The sequence below is a fragment of the Rhinopithecus roxellana genome, chromosome 5 (genome assembly GCF_007565055.1).
Source record: "Rhinopithecus roxellana isolate Shanxi Qingling chromosome 5, ASM756505v1, whole genome shotgun sequence".
In the NCBI taxonomy this organism is placed as follows: Eukaryota; Metazoa; Chordata; class Mammalia; order Primates; family Cercopithecidae; genus Rhinopithecus; species Rhinopithecus roxellana.
Window position 1 is genome coordinate 45,807,576 of NC_044553.1, and position 18,845 is coordinate 45,826,420.

At 47.1% G+C, this 18,845-nt stretch overlaps 1 protein-coding gene across 4 annotated transcripts in view; it reads left to right on the top strand.

Moving 5' to 3' along the window:
• The window catches only part of LIPC (lipase C, hepatic type), a 160,783-nt gene that overhangs the window by 138,140 nt on the left and 3,798 nt on the right, over positions 1 to 18,845 (top strand). For all 4 annotated transcript variants that reach the window (XM_030931328.1, XM_010374257.2, XM_010374258.2 and 1 more), the window contains 3 exons: positions 1,941 to 2,183; positions 14,702 to 14,819; positions 17,357 to 17,575. In XM_030931328.1, coding sequence (XP_030787188.1) covers positions 1,941 to 2,183; positions 14,702 to 14,819; positions 17,357 to 17,575 — 580 coding nt within the window. The remainder of the gene's footprint in view (positions 1 to 1,940; positions 2,184 to 14,701; positions 14,820 to 17,356; positions 17,576 to 18,845) is intronic.

The window sequence follows — 18,845 nt, forward strand, 5'->3', positions numbered from 1 at the left end:
TAATAGGCTGTGGCTTCTTGATGAAGGTCTCACTCTTCATCCCACCCCATCAGTTTAATTGGGGAAATTACTCAGATTCCCCCAATGGGAAATTCAGCTTCAAATACGTCCTTGTTACGCCCTTTACCTCAGGGCAGACACAGAATGTGCTGTTATCTGGGTTGTGATCCCACTTCTCTCTCAAGTCCTAAAACTGAAATATTAACATGCACATTGACAATATGCACAGGATTAAAGAACAAAAATGTCAGCAGAAGCAGCACATTCCACGGGCATTCCAAATTTCCTGCTATTATAAAATATCATCCTGATTAAAACATGCCAATCACTCCAAGCCAACTAGAGCCCTCCACCCCCCCAAGCCACCTCACCCTGATCATCCGACACTCAGCTGAGAACACACTCTCTTGTGATGACACCATCCTCACCTCTCCAATATCAGAATGACCTTCACATTCCACATCATCTCATTTTGGCTGGACTCCCAGCCTTCCACCGCACAGGCCTGAGAGAGCCTTCCGGGAACTTGCCCTTATCACTGCTTATATCCCTCCCACCTCCCCCACCCCATCACCTCCCCTCCAGCCACCAGCAGTTCCCAGCTGACCATCCAGCCCTCATCCCAAATTTCATCCCCACAAAGCTTGGTGCAGACCACCAGAATGGGGTATGGGCTTTATTTGCCTGGTAAACACATTCCTGACCAATCATTACCATTGCTCTTTCATGCTAAACTTCAAAGTGATGGAACCAAATGTAGGTATTCAGCTTGCCCAAGCTTGGGGTGTTTTTCCTCAGTTGTCTTTACCTCTGTGTTTGAAAGGGTTCCTGGGGTAGTTCTCCCAGCCACAACTGCACAGGGGCTCACTGGATAACTACGGTTTCACCCTCACCACCTCCTGGGTAGATGAGCTTGGGTGAGTTAGTGGATGTCTTGGAAGCTCAGTTTTCTCCTTGATAACAGCTGCCTCAAGGAGCTGCAGTGAAGATGCAGGCAGTAGAGGAGCAGAGGGCATGCAGCATACACAGTCTCCTAGTAGGTGCCCCAGGAATGCAGCTGCTAGCGTCCACGGACTGCGATAACTAATCTTGGCATTTAACCTCCAGACACCTGGGGAACTAGGTTTTGGCAAAGTCACCTGTGCTGTCTCTTTACAGCAAATGTTTCACATATCTTGTGGTGGTTCCTCAACATCCCTTGAGAATTATTTACTACAGATTAGATTAAAGTTTGGAGAGTCAAAAAAAAAAAAAAAACAAGGGTCAAATTCTTGGTAGGTCAACCTCATAAGCTTGTTTTGGGGGTGAGGCCTGTCCAGACCTGGTTACTGGGAAGTGTCCTTCCAAATCCAATTGTTGTGCTGGTTTCACAGGCCTGTTACCTAAGGGATGCAATGGCTGCCTTGGGACACAAGGTAGACATTGTCGAGAGGCCTCAGCATTCTCCATACCATCAGAGTGCCACGAGATTGTCTCGTGTATCTAGTTATATTAAGAGAAAAGGTGTCCCACGCAAGTCTGTTCCAGAAAACCCACCCTCCAGGCATCAGCACCTGGGCATTTTCAATTATCTCATTTAAGATAGAAATATTTCTATAATAAATTACACTAACCTGCTCTCTTAATGAATTTGATCTTTCCTTAGTGACTTGGGTGCCTATTAAAACACCTACTGTAACACACTGTCATAGAGGAGTGCTCTCAGGACCCCAGCAATGCCTGGGATTTTGCCTGACACTACATGACTCAAAGGGTCTACTTTCCTTAGCTTCGGTCAGTTGTCACATCCCGCTGTTGTCAGGGGGTCTGTCCTGACAAGCCCACCCCTGCCTGTTCTGTGTGCTACTTCTAACCTCCTGTGGGCTGAGAAAAAAGGTGAGCCTCTGAGTTGAGGCTGCTTTGGGTTAAGGTGATAACATCCTTCTTGCCCTGTGTTCCAGCCATCACCCAGACCATAAAATGCTCCCACGAGCGATCAGTGCACCTTTTCATCGACTCCTTGCTGCATGCCGGCACGCAGAGCGTGGCCTACCTGTGCAGCGACATGGACAGCTTCAGCCAGGGCCTGTGCCTGAGCTGCAAGAAGGGCCGCTGCAACACGCTGGGCTACCACGTCCGCCAGGAGCCGCGGAGCAAGAGCAAGAGGCTCTTCCTCGTGACGCGAGCCCAGTCCCCCTTCAAAGGTGAGTGTGGAGCCGGGGAGCCTTCAGAAGGGCAGGATGCAGTTCCCTGCCCACAGGGCTCATTCCCTTGGGCCCTTGGTTCCCTTGGTTCCCTTGGGCCAATGAAGTTCCCTTGGTTCTTTTCCTGGAGGTGCTTCAGCTCTGCTGTTGCAGTGTTTCTGAAACTGTGCAGGCTCCAGACAGTGATGCTGACACAGCCTTTCTCCTGTCCCAAGAGTGTGGCCACCTTGCTGCCAAGGGCTAAGAGGAGAAACCTTGATAATTTCTGAAACGATCCTTGGGTTGGCCTCTCTATCCATTTTCATGCTCCCCTAGAATGTTAGATCTGCACGGCCACACGCAGTTTACCTGGGCCACCCAGATCTCACTGTACAGGGACTTGAGGCGTCTCCAAACACACCCTACAACCCAGTTCTTTCATCTCTGTTCAGGGCCCCCGTGAAAAAAACTGGATTCTAGACTGCATTTCATTCCTTCTAAGATTTGAATCAGTTGATCTGATAAGATATGATATTCACCCTGAGGCACTCCCAAGACAAGATTCAGCTTCCAGTGTTTCCCAGCCAGATTTTTAACCTCCGGGCAGAAAGTGGGCCCGGCACCTCTCTGGGTTGAATGGAAGATCGTAGAAAGCGTTGTGGCCACATCTTAGGCTGAGGCCAGCAGAGAACTACTCCACTGAAACCTAAATCCTCCTGGAGGGAACAAGCCAACATCTGTTGCCATTAACATTTCTGCCTAATCCTTCAAACAGCTCGGGAGTGATTTAGCATCTTACTGTTTCATTGCACAGCCTCTCCAGCGCTGGGAGAGGCAATCTGATGTGCTGTTTGACTATTACCATGCAGATATTTGTATCTGGAGAAAGTGAACGTGCTGTCGCCACCACTTCGCTTTCAGAGAGCATTTTACACAAAACATTAGATGCAGCCACCGACTCCTTGTGGTTCTCACAACAGCCAGGCGAGGATGGCAGAGCGGGTTATTATCCCATTCTAAAGAGGAGGAAAGCAAAACTCGCGTGGGGCGTCCACAGCTGTGTGGCTGTAAGGAGACCTGGAACAGGGCCGCCTGACTCTCAGCAGTGAGTTCAAACTCCCAGGCAGCTTAGTTTTGAGGCACAAGATTTCTCTGTGTATCTGAACTTCTCCTCTCCACCCAGGTTTCCCTCCTGTGAGCCAAGCAGGTCTAGGAATGACAGAAATTTCTTGTGGGTGCTCATAGCATCTGAAGAGTAGTTTGTGTGAGGGCAGGATCTTTTGGGCCAAAGGGTCCCTCCGCTGGCGGTCCCTTAGGGCTGGAGGAGATGGCAGCACGCAGGTGAGGGAATTTGTAAGTCCTCCTGCTTCGGGGAGCTCCTCCGCTGCAGGCTGACAATTAGAGACTCATTTGGGTTAACCAGCTCCTCTTTTAAATGGCAATGCCTCCTGGAGTGATTAAGCCTCTTAGATAATCACATTTCATTGGATCTATTTTAATCATGGAATGTTCGCATCATGAGGAGCGGTTCAACCCTGCCGTTTTTCAGATGGGGAAACCAAGGCCTAGATGGGGAAAATCATTTGTCCAGAGACAAAAAGCTCTTGGCAGACCTGGCATTTAGACCTGGGGCCTCCAAACAGTGAGCGAAGTGATTTTTACCTGCTCTGTAACCTGCCGCTGGTCTGCGTGTGGGGGTAAGAAGGGGTATGGAAGAGAAGGGTGGGGAGATTGCTTTCTCCTTGAAATCAGCTGGGAAGAAAAGAGGTCATTTTTCATCTTTCAGGGCCAAACTGGGCACTTCATTTGAAATGAGAGACTTGGCCCAGCCCTAGGACATCTACTGGGGGCTAGGAGATGGGGAAGGGAAGCCTCAAAAGAAGGAAGAAGGGGAAACAAGAGCAGTAGGCATGAGCCAGGCCGAGCGTCTCCCATTCGCCAACGGCCCCAGTGCCCGACACCATCCCCTGCTGGTGTGAACTCACAAGGATCCCTTTCTTATTAAGGAAGACCAAAGAATTGCATTAGGGCATGATTACCTCACCCACCAGCCACCAACACCAATGTACTCATCCATCTGTGCATTCTTCAAACACAGTCCTACCTTCAGGGTGCTTGGTGGAGACTAACCTGAGATGAGCCTCTTGGAGACCACATTTGTGTCTCTTTATTACCGACTACTTATCTTGCTCCTGGGAACATCCAGTGAGGAGGAGGCTAAAGGTAGGACTGCCTGAAACTGATCAGGAACCAAAAGCCCCAGCCCGGATGGAGGTTCCGGTGATGAGCTGTGGCTTGCGCCACACCCTCTCCTTTTCTTTCTTACTTTTTATTTTGAGACCGAGTCTCACTCTGTTGCCCAGGCTGGAGGGCAGTGGCGTGATTTTGGCTCACTGCAACCTCCACCTCCAGGGTTCAAGTGATTCTCCTGCCTCAGCCTCCTAAGTAGCTGGGATTACTGGCGTGCACCACTACGCCCAGCTAATTTTTGTATTTTTAGTAGAGATGGGGTTTCACCGTGTTGGCCAGGCTGGTCTCTAACTCCTGACCTCAGGTGATCCACCTGCCTGGGCCTCCCAAAGTGCTGGAATTACAGGTGTGAGTCACCGCACCCAGCCCACACCCTCTCCTTTTCTGCTCCCCTACAAATGCTCCCCAGTTCTGCTTCAGCCCCTCCAGTGAGCAAACTCCTCACCCGCTCAACCCAGTTTCACTTGCTAGTGGAGAGTAACGTCTCTGTGGTCACATCAAGCCGCCCTGGGCATGGCTGGAAAGTGCACCCATGCGAGATTCGCCTGTTTGAAGCAGCTGCTTATGGGATACTGCTATCTGTATAATGCTATGTTGTCCAATATGGTAGCCACAAACCATATGTGGCTATTTAAATCCAAATCTAAGTTACTTTAAATTAAATGGAACCAAAAATTTAGTTTGTCAGTCACACAAGCCACCTTTCAAGTGCTCGAAGACGTGGCTGCTGCATCAGAGAGCACAGAAATAAAACATTTCCATCGCTGTGGAGAGGTCTGTTGGTGGTGCTAGGATGATGATTTTAATCTAGGCCACCACAGCTACACCACTCCCCGCCCATCACAACCATGATCATAACCGACCTGGGCCCCCAAAGCCTATTTCACCAGCCACCTCCAGCATTTTGATGAGTACATATTACACTCTTAAGAGAGCGGACATGCCCAACCCAGGCCTACAGAGAAACCACAAGGCCTATTTTTCAAAAACATCTAATTGTACTCTATATTTTAGTGCAGGGTCTGGTTGGGCAAGATAAACATCGCCTCCTGATTGTAGTTTCACAAAGGATGACTAACTTGGCCTGAATTCCTCTGGCTCCCAAGATATTTCGACAAAACCATCAAAGGATCTATTTTCTACAACCGTACGCCAGAACTCGGGTAAACACTGCGAGAGTACAGCAGTAGCCAGAGAGAATTGGGAAACAGTCGCTGAGTGAAACGAGGCAATTTATCGCCCACTTCCATTCTCACTCTCTCACAAGGAACCTTTACCAGTTTGGAATCCTGTTTTTAAGGGAGGGAGAGGGAAACGGATCTGTACGGAGTAAACGCTGTTTTGCCCGCGCCTCCTCTCATTTCATCCTCAGAGCAGTCAGATGAGGTCACCAGGTGGAGGGGAGGGAAGGGGCCCTCGGGGGGCACTCTGCCTGGGCACTGGGCTGGATGTGTTGTACACATTAGTTCATTTCCCACTGGAGCCTCACAGCAACCCCGAGACACACACACACACACACACACACACACAGACACACACAGACACGGTCAGGGCAAAGTCACACAATTTGTGAGCAGGAAGCACCACACTGAATCCCAGCCTTTGCGCCTTTCACTGCCCTTGGCCTCGGGCATAGGACCAAGGCCCCTCCACTGAGTGCCTCTCCCTCCTGCGGCATTCCTGCTGTGTGTCCCACCTCCTCGTCTCTGCCCTCCTTCCACACTCCCTCTTCTGTATCTCCTCCCCTCTTCTCCTGTCCTCCCCATGCTGCCCTTTCCCCCTGCACTCCAGAGTCCCTGGGTGGGGGGTGAGGGGCACTTGCTTCTGTTGCTCACAGCAGCCATGAGAGCACCCTTTCCTGCTGGTCGGCAAGATGACGAGCCAAACTGTGACTCGGGCAGTCTGTTTTTGGCTTTTCTCAGCTTCTTCTTTGGAAGGTTTCCACTGACTTCAGGGAGAATTCCAGAAGAAGCGGGGTGGGGGAGGGGCAGGTGTCGTAGACAGCACAGGCTTGGGGTTGGGATAAGGAGTGTCAAGAATCTTGGCCTTGCTGCCAACCACTTTTATGACCTTGACATAATGACAAAACCTATGTGGGCACCAAGGAAGAGGTGAGAACAGACATGGGGATGAACCACTAGCCTGGGACCTGCAGGTGGGTCTGAAAACCTGCCCCAGTCAGTTCAGTGTGAAGGAAGGAAGTAGGTAACACCCGATTAACACCTCCTGGAATACAGGCATTTTTTCATCGCCATTTTATCACACTCTTACAGCGACACTACAAGAGAGTTTTTAATCCGCATTCACAGATGAGGAAATCGAGCCCCCGAGAGGCTATGTGGTCTCAAGATCACAAGGTAGCAGGCGACAGAGAGGACTCAAACCCCCTGGGCTCTGTCTATCCTTTGAGGACCCTTATTCCACCCACAGCACAAAGAGCTGGCAACAGGACGCCAGTCAGCACAACATTCCTGGCCACACACAGACACTCCCCGATCTCCACCACTCACAGACAGCAACAGACCCCCCACAGAAGGGGCAGGTGTTGGCCAGGCATGGTGGCTCATGCCTGAAGTCACAACACTGTGGGAGGCCAAGGTGGGAGGATCACTTGAGCCCAGGCGTTCAAGACGAGCTTGGGCAACAAAACAAGACCCCATCTCTACAAAAGAATTAAAAATTAGCTAGATAGAGTGGCGCATGTCTGTAGTCCCAGCTACTTGGGAGGCTGCAGGAGGACTGCTTAAGCCCAGAAGGTCAGGGCTGCAGTGAGCCATGATGGTGCCACTGCACTGTAGCCTGGGTGACAGAGTGAGATCCTGTTTCAAAAAAATTCAATTTAATTTAAAAAAGAAAGGGGCAAGCATCCAGTCTCATGACATCAGGGCATCACTTAAATGGGACTGTACAGTTAAAACCCAAATGTGGCCACGAAAATACATACACATACAGGTATTATAAACAAAGGTTTACAAAATCACTTTCCCTTTTTCTTCTTCACTTGCACCTGCTCTGACTTAATTCACTTTCATTCAGCCTTGCTGGCACTGGCTGCCTTCTTTGTGCAGCAACACCCTGGACAACACCATCCTGGGTCCCTCAGTCCTGTGACCTTCAGCTTCCCTCTGAGTTAGAGGCATTTCGGGTCTAGGAACAAGCCTTCTGAGCTTGGAGAAAACACAAGAAGTCTCATTCCTACCATCTCCATGAGAGAAATCCATACACTGCGGCCGGGTGGGGGTGGGGGGTTAGCCCTCTTTGATGTTTGCAGAGAGAGTCATAATATCTCCCAGAGCCCACATCTAATGATTCAGAATCATTGTTTCTGGGAGGCAAAAAATAGAGAGAAATATATTCTCTTTTCATAAATTCAGTAACCTGATCTTGTGAAAAGAAATATAAGTTTTTCGGCCGGGCGCGGTGGCTCAAGCCTGTAATCCCAGCACTTTGAGAGGCCGAGGCGGGTGGATCACGAGGTCAGGAGATCAAGACCCTCCTGGCTAACACGGTGAAACCCCGTCTCTACTAAAAATACAAAAAACTAGCCAGGCGCGGTGGCGGGCGCCTGTAGTCCCAGCTACTTGGAGGCTGAGGCGGGAGAATGGCGGGAACCCGGGAGGCGGAGCTTGCAGTGAGCCGAGATCGCGCCACTGCACTCCAGCCTGGGCGACACAGCGAGACTCCGTCTCAAAAAAAAAAAAAAAAAAAGAAATATAAGTTTTTCTTTTTTAAATGGCACCAGCAGGGTCCACACAGGGTTACAATCCAGGATTTTTCCTAGTGAGGAGACTCTCCAGAGGCCTCAGATTTCTGCTCTAGATGGAGTTTCCCTGGTCACATTCGAGGTCAATGGACTATTTCATGCCTTTCATCTTTAAGACCTGAAATAATTTCTCCTGCCAGAACTTGGGAGTATGTTGTACTGGTCTCTTTGCAGTCACAGGATCAAAAGCATTTTCCCCAAATCATTTTTTAATGTCCATATTAAACATGTCATAAGGTAAAGTGAGCAAAATCACTCAACTTTTTTCCTTAATCTTTGTAATAGCATCATTGTGTTGGGGGTGGCAGGGTAGAATGACAGGCAAATTGTCTTTTCTTTTCTTTTCTAAAGAAAAACACAAAAATCCAAATAAGAGTAAATGATTAGGACCGGGTGTGGTGGCTCACACCTGTAATCCCAACACTTTGGGAGGCCAAGACAGGAGGATAGTGTCAGCCTAGGATTTTGAGACCAGCCTGAGCAACATAGGGAGACCTCATCTCTACAAAAGAGGAAGAGGAAGAAGGAGAAGGAGGAGGAGCAGGAGGAGGAGGAACTAGTTCTCAGCATGAAAGACTCATTTATATTTAAAGTTAATTTCATTTAAAGATTTCTCTAAAAATGTGCAGTCACACAAGATTCCCTGTGCAGACATGGAGTTTCTCAGGAGTGCTCCTGCAAACTCAAGGGTGCCTCAGCCATCAGTGCAGGTTCTGTCCACAGCCCATTCCCTCGTGAGCCTCAGAAAGCATGCTGGCTTGGCTCCTCACAGCCCACACACCTTGGCAGGTTCCACCCTCCTGAAGAGGTGCTACTCTAGGGACACATGTTGCGGAGATAGGCAATTCTCATTCATAGGATGTGCAAGCTAAAGGGGACTTTGGATCCTCTAAAGCTGACTCCTAAGTTTTACACAAGCATCTCCTCCCAAAATCGTGGAATCATAGCATCTTAAATGCAGAAATCAATCTCCTCCTACTCACAATTTAAGGAAAAGGGAAGAAAAAGTATATCGCCAAGACAAGGACATGAAACATTTTCCCCGGCTCGGGGGTCAGACGTTTAGGGGACAAGAGAGCATCCTCTGTGGCAGCAGTAGCCCAGGATGGATGTCAAGGGCTCAGAGCTGGCAGGCACTTGGTCTTGGTAGCTTCATTGGAAGCAGGTGTTCAACCACAACTTTTCTTCAGAGGCTGTTGGCCATTTGCTTTCAAGGGACAGACTCAGCTTGCAGAACCAAAACAGCAGGTGGTATAGAAAGGGTCTTTTGGAATTAGACGCACCTGGCTTTTAATCCTGCTCCACTGAACTATCTGGATAACTATAGGTCTCCAACCCTCCACTTCCTTATTTATATTCACCAGGATAATTAACACTGTGTCAGTCTAGGTCTCAGCAGAAAACAGGACTCCACTGGCCTAGATCAGTTGAAGAAAGCAAGTGGGACTCCTTACAGAGGGGTGGACAGTGTTAAGGAAACCAACAAGGACTGAGGCTGCTCCCTGCCTCTAACAGCAGGATGGATGGAGCCAGGGAAGGGACTAGCCGTGGGAGAACCGGAGCCATGGAGGAGGGGCTGCTGCTAATCGTGGGAGGGCAGTGACTGCGCAGTCAGGCTCCAGAGCATGGGGGAGCAGAGGGAAAATGCCCCTGCCTCTCTTCTCTGCCCTGATCTCCTGCTAGTGCCTCTCCCTCCAGTGGTCACACCAACCAGAAACCAATCGATGAGGGAGCCTGGCAGATGCAGCCTAAGGGATCTCATCCTGAGGCTCAGAGCTGAGCAGTGGAGGGCAAAGTGGATGAGGACAGCAGGGGTAGAGGGAGCAGATGGACACTACCCAGCAGGGCATCATTATTTAGCTTGTTATGAGGACAAAAATGATGTATGTAAAACACTTAGTGTGTAGCTTGACGCATAGTAGGATCTCAAAAACCGGAAGCTATTTTCTCATTCTTGGTGTCTTTAATGCAGTTATATATCCATGGCGTTCTTCACTCAGAGACCTGTTAAGTACTCCTTGGACGCCTGGTGTGTGCTGTGCCCTTGTGGAGATACAAGCAATAGTGTGGTTCTGAGACTGCCTTTGGGGAGATAAGACATGGACACAGATGCCCATGAGACAAGGCAGAGGCCACAAAGGGCTGCAGCTTCTAGTTCTCTTTTTCTTCTTTTTCAATACTTGTAAAAGCTCTTTCTTTTTCCAATAGGATTCCAATTAGAATACATGTTTACTGCAAAAAAACATGAAACTTGCAGAAGAACATAAAGAAGAGAATAAAAATGACCACTCTGCCCTCTCCAGAGATAAGCACCTGTTAATATTTGTTGTGAATTCCCTACTTCTACACATTCCATTTTGCAGAGCTGGTCTCACACTAGACAATTTCATAGCCTGTGTTTTTTTGTTTTTGTTTTCTTCTTCACTTCTTTCATAAGCATTGAAATCACTCCAAAAATAGTTTTTAATGGCTTCATAAGAGTAAATCACATGTTTGGGACGATGAACTGAGAATCAGCAGACTAACTTCTAATTGCAGCTTCATCAGTTATTAGCCACATGACAACGACAAGCTCCTTAACTTTTTCTGAGCCTCAGCTTCTTCCTTTGTAAAATGATGTGGGAGGGAAGACAAAGTAGGCATCTTATAAAGTTGTTGTAAAGAGAAATGAGATAATTATGTGAAACTATTAGCTCAATGTCTGGGACATGGTGAAGAGCTAAGTGGTAGTTATCATAATTGCTGTTATTAGTTCATAGCCATCCCTCTATTACTGAATATTTCAGGTGTTTTCAGTTTATTTTTAAACAAATGTTATGACATTTTTTAACTTAAATCTCTTTCCACAATTCAGGTTTTTCCTTAGAGTATATAAAGCTAGTGGTCCTGGGTATAAACATGTAGAAGTGTAAGTTCTGGAGTCAGGTTGTGAGAGCTGATGCCCCAGCCATATACGACTTACCAGCTGTGTGATCCCAGAAAAGTCACTTAACTTCTCTGCGCTTCACGACTTACCAGCTGTGTGATCCCAGAAAAGTCACTTAACTTCTCTGCGCTTCAGTCTCCTCTTCTCTAAAATGAGATAATAATAGTTTCATTTGTTTGAGGGTTAAGTGAGAGATGCAAAGCACCTGACAAAAGCCAAAATAGATATTAGCCAATGTTATTACCATGCATACTGCCATTATACGCTTTTACTTGCATTTAACACTGGGCTGAACACACAGTTGACTTCCAATTAATACATATCATATGAAACTGAATTGAAGATCAGTTACTGTGAGTGTTCCTTGAGTTCTCTGGAAGATGTCCTGACTACTTATAAGGAGGTTAACCCAAGGCCAGTCCTCCCACATCTTACCCCCTCCCCCACTTTGGAAAGTTCTTTCTTTGGAAACTGTCTTTGGAAAGAACTGTCCTTTTTGTCTCAGTTTGACTTTATAAGACTGTTCACTTGTTACAGAGTGTCCTTGACAACCCCCAAATAGTGTAAGACGTCTCCAGAGGCTTCTGGGGTGACGGGCTAAGTCCCTCTCTCCAGTGGTGCCACCCAAGAGTTTAGGGACCTTTCCCAGGACTTGCGCCTGTAGCTCTTTTCTTTCTTTTCTTTTCTTTTTTTTTTTTTTTTTGAAACAGAGTCTCGCTCTGTCATCCAGGTTGGAGTGCAGTGGTGCAATCTTGGCTCATTGCAACCTCCGCCTCCCAGGTTCAAGCAATTCTCCTACCGCAGCCTAACGACTAGCTGGGACTACAGGCACCTGCCACCACGCCTGGCTAATTTGTGTATTTTTAGTAGAGACAAGGTTTCACCATGTTGGCCAAAATGGTCCCAATCTCTTGACCTCAGTGATCTACCTACCTCAGCCTCCCAAAGTGCTGGGATTACAGGTGTGAGGCACCGTGCCTAGCCAGCTCTTTTCTTACTTCTCACCCACAGCCTCTTTTGCCATCTTGAGGGCATCAAATTACTTCATTCCAGGCTTGGGATTTGAGCATCTATTGTATTACAACAGGATTTGAGCATCTATTGTATTATAGCAGGATTTGAGCATCTATTGTATTACAGTAGGGGTCCTCAACCCCCGAGCCACGGACTGTGAGCCATCAGGATCTGGGCCTCACAGCGAGAGGTGAGTGGTGGGTGATCAAGCATTACCACCTGAGCTCTGCCTCCTGTCAGAGCAGTGGCAGCATAAGATTCTCACAGGAGCACAAACCCTATTGTAAACTTCACATGCTAGGGATCTAGGTTGTGCACTCCTTATGAGAATCTAATGCCTGATGATCTGAGGTGGAACAGTTTCATCCCAAAGCCATCCTCCCTGCCCCCACACCAGTCCATGGAAAAACTGTCTTCCATGAAACCCATCCCTGGTGTCCAAAAGGCTAGGGACCACTGGTGTATAGGGTACTGTAGTAGGTATCAGATACTACCTGAGCTAGCTCTTACCTAAAGCAGAAAACTCTTGGCCAACGAATCAACTCTTAGTATTTGCCTCTTGTTGTGAACCTAAATAAACATTTGGTGCTTCAGAGATAACCCCTTTGGTAAACCCAAGAGATATCCCCACTCACATGAGCAAATTAAACACAAAATCCAAATGGGAAGATTAGTTTACGCCAAGGATAGGACTGCGTAATCTAGAAACTCAGCAATACCAGCATACCAGGACACTGGAGCTGATGTGTTAGCAATACAGCATTGGCAATACCCTCTGCTGGGCTTGCTGTATAGCTACCAACCTCCAGCAGAAATGGTACCACTTAAGAGTTAGTAGATTGATCGATGAAGAGATGAATTTCCACATGCTGGGTACAAAGAATGGATGGTCAAGTGGCTAGTTACCATGATCTAATTTTTTAAAATTCTCCTACCACAAAGCTTGAAACTCAGGTCTTGAATCCTCACGGGTGATTTCCATCTTGTTAGATGTTAATGTGCATTGTGATACGTCACCCCCAAGCAAACCATCAGTTCATTCATCCCACAAAAGTTTATTAAGCACCTACTGTGTGCAAGGCACTGTTAGGATTCATGGATTAACCACTGTCTAAACAGGAAAGAAAAATACACAGCAAGCATTCCATAAATCCCTTATCTTTTGCCCAAGCCAGACACTCATCTTGCCACAAGCCTGAACATGGCCTCAGAATCCATCTCAACACAGGGCTCTAGGCAGTTAATATCAATCAAATGGAATTAACATTCCATATTAAGCCTGTTTGCAATCTTGGAGCTAGAACACTGTAGATACTTAGAGAATATGGAGACAAGAGAGCCCAGGAGGTCAAGGCTGCAGTGAGCCGAGGTGGCACTGCACCCCAGCCTGAGTGACAGAAAGAGACCCTGTCTCCAAAAAAAAAAAAAAAAAAAAACCCAGAACAAAACAAAAGCCATTCCTGGTCTGGAAGCTGGACCCTGTATCCAACCCTGGGGAATCCACTGGGGAGAATATGGAGACAAGAGAAAGAAGCCCAAGCAGTAATCAGCCATTTTGGAATGAGGTAGGATAATTTTCAAAACAGCTCCATAGCTGTGCCACCATGCAAGCTAAGCCAACACTATCTAGGGTGAGGGAGGCTAAGAGCACAGATGCTGCTATTTGACCTTGAGCAAGTCACTTTCATCTACCTGAGCTCCAGTTTTCTTATTTATAAAACAGGGGTGATAATAACAATGCCTACATCATAGGGTTGTGATAAGGAAATGAGATGTTGCAATGTATTCAACAATGCAAAAATGTATTTAACATTTAATGATGCAATGTATTTAACAATGCCTGTCTAATAGTAAGCCATTTGCTTTCAGTAACTAAATGTAGACTGTATTCGGTAAAGAAGAATAAAATAAATTATCCTCTCCCAACCAATCCGTCAGTAGGAGGACATTCTGATTGTGGACATTTGATAAAACAGAAAGCTTCTAGGCCCAAGTTCTAGAACTAGAGTTATGTTATTTCTATTAGGAAATACACTCATTGAACCTCACAGAGCTTGTTTCCAGGAACTGCCCCAGAATATAAATATTTGGTCACTAGGGCATATATTTCCTAGCTGGAGCTCTGCCCCACCCTGAAACACACCCCATCAGACAGCAGCAATAATGTAAAATGGCAATGTGTTCCCTCTTGCCTTGTCAAATGCCTAAAAGGCATATATTCTTTGATTTACAGAAGGAGACCCTCGCCAAACACATGAAATATTACAACAGAACTTGCATCTAGAAATCAATGAGAATGCCAGATATCCTATACTCCTATTCTGCCACTTTTTTTGGTGAATATTTATCATTATTACATTACAAACACAATATAAGTCCTGTGTAGACATTTAGGAAGTACAGAGAAGGAAAAACAAGAAGATAAACCACCATTCAGGAGCAAAAAAAAAAAAAATGTTGTTAACATTTTGATATCTATCTATCCAAACTTTTCCCTCTACATGTTTAAATTTTAAGAAATAAGAGATTTTTAAATTGAAAAGTCCTGCTTAAATTCTCTCTCTCTTTCTCTCTCCCTCTCTCTAGTTTATCATTACCAGTTCAAGATCCAGTTCATCAACCAAACTGAGACGCCAATACAAACAACTTTTACTGTGTCACTACTCGGAACAAAAGAGAAAATGCAGAAAATTCCCATCACTCTGTGAGTAGGAGGTGTAGCCCCCTAGCGTGGTGACACGCTTATTTTTCTTGCAAGAGTATAAATGGACTCTGTAATTTCCAAGAGTCAGGCCAGCTACAACTACTTTATTCCAGATGTAAACCAAAAAGTATCTGAGACGCGTCTCAATCAGTTTAGAAGTTTATTTTGCCAAGGTTAAAGACACGCCCATGACACAGCCTCAGGAGGTCCTGGTGACCTGTATCCAAGGTGGTCAGGCTACAGCTTGGTTTTATACATTACAGGAAGATATAAGACATCAATCAGTACTTGTAAGATGTACACTGGTTTGGTCCAGAAAGGCAGGACAACTCAAAGTGGTTTGGGGTTGGGGGTACAGGGGAACTTCCAGGTCACGGGTGCATCCAAAGGTTTTCTGATTGGCATTGGTTGAATGAGTTTATCTAAAGATCTATAATCAATAGAAGGGAGTGTCTGGATTAAGATAAGGGGCTGTGGAGACCAAGGTTCTTATTATGCAGATGAAGCCTCCAGGTAGCAGGCTTCAGAGAGAATTGATTGTAAATGTTTCTTATCAGACTTAAAAAGGGGCCAGACTTAGTTAATTCTCTCCTGGATCTGTGAAAAGACCTGGAAAGGGAAGGGAATTCTCTACAGAATGTGGATTTTCCCCCCAAGACACAGTTGTTCAGGGCCCTTTCAAAATACGTCAAAGAAATATATTTTAGGGTAAAATCGTTTAATTTCTTTCAGGGCCTGCTGTCTGTCATGTGATGCTATACTAGACTCTGGCTGGAATTTGGTGTCTTATTGCTACAAAAAGTCTGCTTCATCAGTCTTAAAATCTGGGTTTTAATGTTAATGCTGGTCAGTTGTGCCTGGATTCCAAAGGGAGGAGAGTACAATGAGGCATGCCCCACCTCCCCTTCCCACCATGGCCTTGAACTTGTTTTTCAGATTAACTTTGGAATGCCCTTGGCTGAGAGGAGGGGTCCATTCAGATGGTTGGGGGGCTTAGAATTTTATTTTTAGTTTACACGGGCTTGAGCATTTGAGCACCAATCACCGTACAGGGCACTGTGGTAGGTGCCAGATACTACCTGAGCTAGCTCTTACCTAAGCAGAAAACTCTTGGTCCACAAATCGACTCTTAGTGTTTGTTTCTTTTTGCGAACATAAATAAATATTTGGTGCTTCAGAAACAACCCCTTTAGTAAACACAGCCCATCCCACATAGCCATCCTGGTCAGACAGGACATTCACCCAAGCCCAGACCCTCAAGTCCCTCCTCAGCCTCTCCAGGTCCCACCACCTGCTCAGTGTTATGCACTGTGGGCTGAACAGACAGGGAAACCAGAGATGGCCCCACCAGGGCCTGCGGTGCAGAGGCGAGTGGTGAGGGGCAGAGCAGGTGTTCCCAAGAAGGTCCCAAGAGCCTTTCCAGTGAGTTCATAACCCAGAAATTAAAGTGGTATCTTTTGACTTGGCACAGATTTCCAATTTCAATCAGCCTGCTCTGCCAGCCTCCCCATCTGTCCTTCACCCTGTTACCCACCTGCTCGCTCTGAGGCTCCCCAGCCTCTCTGGCCTCTCCACCCTCAGTGTGGATTCTCCCTGGGAAGTGACACTAGCCTCTTACCCACTCCAGGGATGGTCCTGAGCGTCCCGAAAATTGCCCCCAGCTTTGGACCTCTGATCATCACACTGATTCAGTCATTCAGCAAGCATTTGTTGGTGCTCTGTCCAACACCTACCTAAGGATACAGAGGACCCCAGCCTCTGGATGCTCACAACCTGGCAGGGCAAGGGGATTCCCAAACAATTCTTAAGAGCATACTCAGGAAGAGCTATGCCAAACCACACAAGGGACCCCTCCATCCATCTGCCTCGCCCTAAATCCAGCGCTGCCTCTGCACAGCCAAAAATCTCTCCCAGGGGATAGTTCTCAAGAGCAGAAAGGGCATCTCGCTGTTCTGTCAACGTTGGGATATGTTAATGTCTTGGAGATTAGTGACTAAAGCTGATAACGATACCTCAGAGTCTGCATTTAAATCTTGCTCTAAATGGGTGCATCCTTTTTATGTGTAGTTTTTCTACTACTGTTATGCCTCACTGTTTTAATAGAGGTTTCTTTTTATATGGGGGGAGGAGCATTACGTGGGAGAGAGTGCATGGTGTAGGCATACTATGTTAAACCTACAGAAAGCTGAACCGTCTGGACGCCATTGCCAAAGCCCCTCTGTCTCCAAGGAAGCTTCTTCCTAGAAGCTAAGCCAGAGAAAGTTAACTAGGTTTGTTATAGCGGGACTTCTCAGAGCCCTTTTGATGTGTTAACACAGAAAATAGTATAGTTTTCCCAATTTTATTATCTGGAAATCTCTTTTTTACCCTGGCACACCTACTGCTAGCTCTATCAATAGTCTGTTGAACGCTAGTTTGGGAAATGCAGCAAAAATCCCAAGTCATTCAGGGAAACATAACACATCCTGAATGGGTGTGACTGTCACTTTGCTGTTACAACTAAACTGATTGTGTCTGATTTTCTTTGTGTGTTCAAGGGGCAAAGGAATTGCTCGTAATAAAACATATTCCTTTCTTATCACGCTGGATGTGGATATCGGTGAGCTGATCATGATCAAGTTCAAGTGGGAAAGCAGTGCAGTGTGGGCCAATGTCTGGAACACGGTCCAGACCATCATCCCATGGAGCACAGGGCCCCGCCACCCAGGCCTCGTTCTGAAGACGATCAGAGTCAAAGCAGGAGAAACCCAGCAAAGGTGACTGCTGATTCAATCTCCTACTAACGTCTATTAAGCACCCACTTGTGCCAGGCAGTTTCACAATTTAATACTCACGTTCATCAGGTGCAGTGAATATTATTAGGCCCTAGTGATGGAGTATAGAAGCTCAGAAAGGTGAAGTGACTATCCCAACTTTACACAGCCGTAGGTGCCAGGACAAGGATTCGCACCCAGGTCTTTGAATCCCACACCAGCGTCTCCCCACTGCCCGTGGCTAACGCTGCCTGCCCCTGGAACCCGAGAACCGCCACACTGGCCCAAGGCTTCTCAAGCTTCAGTGCAGGTGAATCACCGGGTGATGTCAGTGCTGCCGCTCCAAGGTGCTGTGCTAGAGGCAACATCTCTTTTTTGTTGTTTGCCCAAAGACACGCTTTCAACAGATCACAATCTCAAAAATCTCAATGTGTCTCCCTCTTTGTGGTGGTATCTTTCAAATGTCAGGTGCCAAAGAATCACTGGGAAGTCAAACACACTTGCAGAATTCCTTGACCTACCTGCAGATTCATGGTGGGCTTGGGAAGGGGTCTAGGCTGTTATGTTGAATAACAGCCCTAAGAAATTCCAATGTGAAACAATGGGTCACCCTTAAGAAATGCTGCTGTGTTTGATTTAACATCTCCCGTGGCCCCAAAGTCTCCAGGGATATGAAGGAGTTGGGTTGGGGAGCAAAGAAAAGGAAGGACAGGGCTGGGCGTGGTGGCTCACACCTGTAATCCCAGCACTTTGGGGGGCCTAGGTGGGTGGATCGCCTGAGGTCAGGAATTCAAGACCAGCCTGGTCAACATGGTGAAACATGTCTCTACAAAAATACAAAAATTAGCTGGGCGTGGTGGCACACGCTGGTAGTCCCAGCTACTCAGGGGACTGAGGCAGGGGAATTGGTTGAACCCAGGAGGTGGCGGTTGCAGTGAGCCGAGATTGCGGCACTGCACAGAGAGAGACTCCATCTCAAAAAAAAAAAAAAAAAAAAGAAAAGAAAAGGAAGGACACTCCAGCGCCCCTGAAGTCCTCGCAGCAGCCACCAGCACACCTTGCCATAGCGACTGTGCTTTTCTGTCATCTGTGGTTCTCCATGGCGGAATTCCAGGTGTCCCTGGGCCCTCTCCTCTCTCCGCCCTTCTCTATTCAGGACACGGTCTCTCCTCTCCCACCTTCCTTGTCGCGAAGGCCATGTTTTTCTTTGGCTTGTCTTCATAGAGGCGGAAAACAGCAGGCTTCTAACCTCTGAACTACCCTCTTCCCTCAC